Source organism: Penaeus vannamei, chromosome 30 (assembly GCF_042767895.1).
Source record: "Penaeus vannamei isolate JL-2024 chromosome 30, ASM4276789v1, whole genome shotgun sequence".
NCBI lineage: Eukaryota > Metazoa > Arthropoda > Malacostraca > Decapoda > Penaeidae > Penaeus > Penaeus vannamei.
The window spans coordinates 30,953,492-30,960,991 of NC_091578.1; the positions used below are offsets into that span (position 1 = coordinate 30,953,492).

General features: G+C 32.3%; 1 protein-coding gene across 5 annotated transcripts in view; it reads right to left on the reverse strand.

The window, feature by feature from the left end:
* Pi4KIIIalpha (phosphatidylinositol 4-kinase III alpha) overlaps nucleotides 1-6,724 on the reverse strand; it is a 46,547-nt gene extending 39,823 nt beyond the window's left edge. For 4 of the 5 annotated variants that reach the window (XM_070143490.1, XM_070143491.1, XM_070143487.1 and 1 more), the window contains exons 1-4: nucleotides 6,512-6,724; nucleotides 2,912-3,125; nucleotides 1,513-1,692; nucleotides 1,040-1,301 (exon numbers count right to left, since the gene is read on the reverse strand). In XM_070143490.1, coding sequence (XP_069999591.1) covers nucleotides 1,040-1,301; nucleotides 1,513-1,692; nucleotides 2,912-3,125; nucleotides 6,512-6,601 — 746 coding nt within the window. In that variant the 5' untranslated portion in view covers nucleotides 6,602-6,724. The remainder of the gene's footprint in view (nucleotides 1-1,039; nucleotides 1,302-1,512; nucleotides 1,693-2,911; nucleotides 3,126-6,511) is intronic. The other variant, XM_070143489.1, reaches the window with a different exon arrangement.
* Between the last annotated feature and the right edge of the window lie 776 nt (nucleotides 6,725-7,500).

Below are 7,500 nucleotides of genomic sequence, written 5' to 3' on the forward strand. Positions count from 1 at the left end.
AACTAAGCCTTCAAATTCTTTCCTTGTGGTTACACATTCTTGCTGGAAAGTGTTTACATTATCAAAATCCCTGACAACTCTTTTTCCATCACACCTAAAAAGAAGTTTTGACTTATTCAGGGAATCAAAACACACTAATTCACTCAAATATTCATCTATCTCGGAAACTGCCAGAAATCACTCACACAGCATTCATTGCCACATGCAATAGCGGTTCCATGCTAGAGGTGTGGGGGTGCCCACTGTGATGTGCCAAACGGTACTTATATGGTGACGAAATAATCCTTGTAGAGTAAACAGAGGGTCAAATTAAAATTGCCTCGTTGATATCTGAGACTTTCGAAAATGATAACAAATAGCTAAAACTTACAGTCCCCATCTGTAAGAAGAAGCATCACTGTAGAAAGCTCCCATCTAGGGCTGCTGAGTTCCTTATTTTAGTTTCTCACAAAAAATATACGGAATGTGCGAGAACCAGTGAAAAATCTGTGAGACCTTCAATTACTTTCAATTTCGGTGATTAACGCAAAAATCCTACAAAACACCGAGAAAAGACAAATAAAGAGGAAGAAGAAACAGAAATGCTACCATAAAGGTCAATGACCTAGGTGTCAAAATCTTCAGTATCTTACAAAGTACTACAAATAATGAGAATAATAATAATAGTAAACTAAGTAAATAAATAAAACTATGGGAACATTTATAATCAACCCTATCATTCATGATTCTCTAATAAATAGCCTTAACCTAAAGTTGTCAAAATCAGAGACAAATTAGACATATTCTTTCCAATAAACAAAACATTTCAGAAGCTATTTGAACTTACTAAGCAAATGTCAAGACTTAAAATCTTCCGACAATGAAACCCGTTACATGATCCAATCTTTTCCAAGTCAAAGGTGGATCCCATAAAACCCCAAAATTGAGAAATGTATCAACTGCATGACCATGCTTTACCTATGCCATTACTGCTGCAACTGATCACTGGCACTTGACAACATTAACTGGAAAGGAGAGGAGGGGTTCGACACCAACTTACCCAATGTCCCGGTCGCTATCTACACTGACGAGTGAAACCACGTCAGGACAGGAGGGCAAGGTGGACGACAATGACCTTGGAATGATGGGACGAAAGTTACTGAAGCTTTTCTTCTTCGCCATCTGTGTTGTCTCCGCAGGCACAGGTGTTGGGATGGTTGGAGCTGGGAAGATGCGCAGAAACAGAGGGTTTCCCGATGTAGATCTGCCTAGGGCACGGGCCAGGCCCAATAAAACTGGTATTGTCCCACGGCACAGGGATACTGAAATTTGCCAAAGTTTCATTAATTGTTTTTGTTTTCATTGCTAGTTCTTTATGTATGAATCATGGAATATCTGACAAAAAATATAGGTATATAAAAGCAAATGAAAATGATTCTAAAAGAAAAAAAATTACATATATACTGATGTTGCAAATGGCTTATGCAACCAATATAATTTGATAATCATTTCAATTCAATAAAGAACACTCACTCTTGGCATTACTTGACCGTAGTTGGTCATCTCGCACATTCCTAATGATTCCATTTGTCAGGGTTGACAAAACCTCGATTTGTGTATTGATAATCTCGTCGCGCACAGTCTCACTTTGTGCTGCAACATCACTCAGAAGCGTTGTGAGCAAGAAGCTGAAACGCTCAGCAACTGGTATGCCTGTAATGTGTAATAATAACAAGTGAGAGGATTTTAAAAACTACAAGCTATAAGAAAATAAATAACATCTATCATTTTCAATGATATGTAAGAATAAGCCTTAATGAAAAAAATTTGCAGGTGTACGGTAAATCGCACTCCTTGAGCATTCCCCGCGTGCGATGGTGTGCAGTTGAAAAGCTTGGATATTAATTGAAAAGAACTGCCTGGACTTGCTTTGCAGAAAAAAAGAAAGCAGTAAAGAAACAAATCAATAAATTAAATATCTTCTAAACAGAACCAAAGACAACAAAAAGTGATAAAAAGTATAGTGACTTTAGCTAAGAAATTCTGCATATTAAGTCAATTTTACATTAACATTACACACACTTGTTTAAAAAAAACACTTACAAGGAACAGTAGGTGAATCATTGTAAATTAAGAAATGTTAACTAGGATGCTATGAACTTAGAAACTCATGATAAACTAACAAGAAATTTCGGAAGACAATATCAGGTTTGCTTATTTGTGCGTGTTTCCCTTAACATCAAATATAATAAAATAGTTCACTATTCCAAATCAAGGTGTGTGATAAATCGCACTTCTAGGAAAAGGGACGTGTGTGCCAAGGCGTGCGAGAGCGATTACACACCATTCCCAGTAAGGCCTGTAGGAAGGTTATAATAACAGTCCTCTTTATCATATTAACAAATCTTGTTATTGCTGAGAAAATGTTTTATATTTCAATCACTATCTTAGCTATCATGTTATCACTTTTCCAAAATGTCAAATATAAGGCTTTTCAAATCTCATACAAATAATGATCACTCATATTATCATTTAATAACAATAAAGCAATATAATCATTCCGAGTAATTTTCTATACATTCACGTTGCCAACATAAACACATTCTCACCACAGGAATACATCTAAACACACAAATATGCTGAAGGCCTTTTCGCTATAAGCAATAGCAAAAAGGCCTTCAGCATACTCATGTGTTTTCTTGTTCTTCCCTTTATTGATCCAGTTGCAATTTGTTCATCATGAATTCCACACATATACACAGGCACTTTTGGTCACCAGGTTCATATAACAATGATTACCACAATTATCATAGCTACAGGACATTTTACCCTGTTTTAACAAGTTTCATATAATTTCTATCCCTTTAACCTATAACATACCTTTATCACAATCAATAATACTCCTCCACACCAAAATGATCATTTCACTTACGATCTGTCAAGTTGATTTTCTTTTCATCCAGCCATACAGCCTTCGGGAGAGCTCGAAGCAGTCGGAGAAGGTACTGAAGGATTAAGGCCTCATGCTGCAGGCCAGACTCAAGAAAATACACTCCTAGTGCAACCACAGCATCTTGTCCTCGTTGGTCCACACGGTAAACTCCTCCATGGCTCTCCCCCGGACAGAGGGATAAGAGCTTCTCAACCTGTGGGAAGTTGTTTACTTTACTGAGCAATTCTGTTTCTATCAATCAATCTTAAAATCTAGATGGCAGAAATATTAAAGAAATTTATTTGTTATCATGCATGACATGATTACATCTAGCCTAAATAAGCATGATTTCCATACTTTTAACCTTTTTTTTATAGTAGCTATAATCAGTCAAGATTATGTTCCTGTGGTTTACCAGCCACATAAACCAGCCATAGTTCAGACAAGTGAATGGTAATCATTCATTTAACTAATTTGAAATCTCTTTTTAGCTTAAAGAGCTTTCACTACAGGCATACTATAATTTAAGTCCCAGTCACAATAAAAAATCGCATTACATTATGGTATTTATTGTACGTGACACTGACCTGTCTGATAAGTCTTTCTAAACTGAATCATCTGTTAGTTCTGATGAAGCATTTGGATCAAAGGTTTGGGATTTCTAGCCTCTCTGGTGCGGCGAGTGATTTGGACTCTAACTATTACTAGTACTGAGAGAAGATGGCAACCTAAAGAATAGGTCAAGACTGCACATCGCTCAGTGTCTACCCATCTCACGTTCTACAATGAATGAACTGCCTAACAGCATGCTAATACTACATCTTCACCAGAATTCATAATTCTGGTAAATAAAATGCATTAACTGCATATCTTCCATTGTTGAATTAACGATTCTCGTACAGAATTTCCCTATATTCGTCATAATTAACTCAGAGAAGGAGTCCAGAGGAGGCCACCCCCAATTCCATATCCCATGTGGCCTACAGTGGATATACACTGACAAACATTTTAGTGTTGTTAGATGTACATATTTTTAGAGTGCTTAGACATTATCTTCAAAAAAATGTTCTCCAAAATTTCTTAAAAAGAACAAAAACATATTCAAAATATATGTAATAATGTATCCTAACAATTAAAAAACATATATATCCTTTTGCATATTACCTTGTGCCTTTCAATACAATATTACTTTACTACAAAGCACGCCTCTTTGATAAATCTAATTTTGTTAGTTTATTTTACTGTAAGAGTTATTTAATACTTATTCAAACCATGAAAAAAATGCAGTAACAACAGAAACTACAAATATTTGCTAGAAATTAAACATATAGTACTAAATGTATTCGTACCTTGTAAAATTTGAACATATATGAAATTGTTGTATTAGCAGACCAAACACAGCCAATTATTAATTTCAACAGGCTTTTTCTAATACTCATTAATCAGTCATGTATGATAAAGATAACTATGATCATAATGACTATCTTAATACCAAAAGTAATAATAATAATAATAATAATAATAATAAAATAATAATAATGATAATAATATCAACAACAACAACAAAAACAACAACAACAACAACAACAACAACAATAATAATAATAATAATAATAATAATAATAATAATAAAAATAATAGCAACAATAATAAAAATAATAGCAACAATAATAATAACAATAATGATAATAAAAAAAAAATATGATAATAATAATAATAACAGTAATAGTAGTAGTAGTAGTAGTAGTAGTAATAATAATGATAACAATAAATATAATAATAATAATAACCAACAAGTAACAATAATATGTAATGACAATGATGATGATGATCATGACTGATAATGATAATAATAGTAGTTATAATAATAACAATAATAATAATAATAATAATAACAATAATAATATTAATAACAATAATATTAATAACAATAATAATATTAATAACAATAATAATATTAATAACAACAATAATATTAATAATTATAATATTAATAACAATAATAATATTAATAACAATGATAATATTAATAATAATAATAATAATATTAAAATTAATAACAATAATAATGATAATTATAATAACAAAGTAATAACATATAGTGATGATGATGATGATGATGAGGAGGAGGAGGAGGATTTTTGATGTCATCTAATTATGACTCTTACCTATCAGTGACTTTCAAATACCATAAGCCTTTCAAGATTTTCTGCTGAGTAATGCTACATCAACACCTACATCCTGGTTTTGAAAAGGACATGATCACCACAGCTAATTCCTTGGTTTTTATAATTATAATATCATTAATAACGTAATTACTGTAAAATAGTCCTCTTTTTAATATAATATTGTAATGAAGCAACTTCCATATGAATCTTTCCTTCACTCACAAAAATTGTATGATGTAATTTCTGACTCGGAAAATTTTGGTTCCTTTACGATATTTGAATTTTTAATAACAATCACACTACTGCACTATTTTTTCACTTGGATGCAGTTAAACTACATCATATACAATGAAAATAATAAATTTTCTTCAAAATATAGCATGTCCTTTAACTATAAAATTTCAGTGTTCATAAAGATTGCTTTAAATCGACAGACTTTGACTTAAATCTAACAAAACAAGATATCATGAACATAAATAACACAAATAAGTAAAATAATACTACAAATGTTTAAAATAAGACTATCTCCCTTCCGAATTCACTTAAAAACGCATCCTAACCTGTGCTAGCCTCTAATCTAAAACCAAACACACTACGCTCCCCGCAACTCTCAGCGGTCAGGCAAAGGCTAAGATACCTTTCCTAATACACATTCCATAGAACTTTATCTCATTTTAGATACAGCGCCACACAGGCCTACATGCTCTAGCTCTTCAAAATAAAGGTGCACTTAGTTGGCTTTGTCAGAACCCTAATACCCAAGATATATGGATTTTTTTTTACCTGTAACCCTCCCCTCCCAGCCCTGACAAAACCTTAAAAGAAGGAAAAAAGTCTTCATCATCAAATAATGTTAGTTTCCAAATATATACACATCAATATCCAAAAAATTATATTTACTCCTAACCTCCATTAAGACCTTGATAGCAACTTCCCTATTTAAACCTTCTCTTGTTAAATAATCTAAACACCAAAACCACGAATGACTAAAGAATTCTAATGGCTAATACTTGACCTTTAAATGCACTTGATCAAATTCTCAATATTGACCTTATCTCTGACCTCCCAAACCCTTCCTGTCCAACAAAATAAAATATCATTGACCTTGACTTGGGTTTAACATAGGTTTTGGGTAATTATTGGCTTTATTCTAGTATTGCCAAGTCCTCCAAAGAATCCAAATCACACTAATCTGACCATACTATAATTCCTGACCTTATCTTAAACTTCTGACCTTGTCTTAAACTCGAAAAAGACTTTTTATCTAAACACCTTACATAACCCCAACTTTTATGGCTAAATTTAAATCCAAACACCACAAATCACACACTAAATGCCATCATAGTGCTACTGACCCTCCCTCACACACCAAAATAAATAGATAAATAAACAAGCAGACGTGACCTTTCATCCCAAAATCAACAACACTGACCTTATCTTGTGGCGTTGGCTTTATTTTGGCCAGAGTGCGAGCCAGCTGGACCACACACTTGCTGAAGAAAGACCGGTCGTCCACAGTCATCTTTCCTTATTTCCTCCCAATGCCAACCAACTTTTCTCGAGCGTATTAGTCTCCGAATCACTCCATTTTTCTCCCTTTCCTCTCCCTCTCTCTCTCTCTCTCCTCCTTCGTCAGATGACACTAATCGGATTCGAAATCGTGAATCAATATTCCGAACCGTGAGATAGGAAGTTCGAATCTCACGAAGCTCTTGATGAACCCGCTGTGTTGACTGCTATTCGCACTGCGATCTGGGTATTATACGCACAGCGCTTATAATATTGATTATCCACACTGATAAAAATTATTGATGATTGATAATAGCATAGAAATATGAGCAACATTAGACGATGTTAATTTGGCATTAATAGTACGAATGATAAACGCTTACAATAATGATAAAAGTTACAATCAAATAACAAAAGATAGGACAATTAAATAATTAAGGACAGAGACATAAATAGTAGGATAAAATTGATGATACAAATAATACTAACAACTAATAACAATAGCAACAAATAAAAGATATCAATAATAATAATGAGAATAATGATAACGGTGATAACATTTACATAATTATAACATTGATGATAATAATGACGATAATAATAGTAATAATAACAATATGATAATAATGATAACAAAAATAATGATAATAATGATAACAAAAACAATGACAAAATAATAATAATTATAATAATAATAATGATAATAATAATATTAATCATAATGATAATAATAGTATTAATCATAATGATAATAATAATATTAATCATAATGATAATAATCTTGATAATAATAACAATAACAACATGAAAAGAGCGATAATGAATATAGCAATAATGATGATGATAATAATAATAATATCAATAGGATTCTAAACTGATAACAGTAATGATCATAATATCAATAAGAATAGC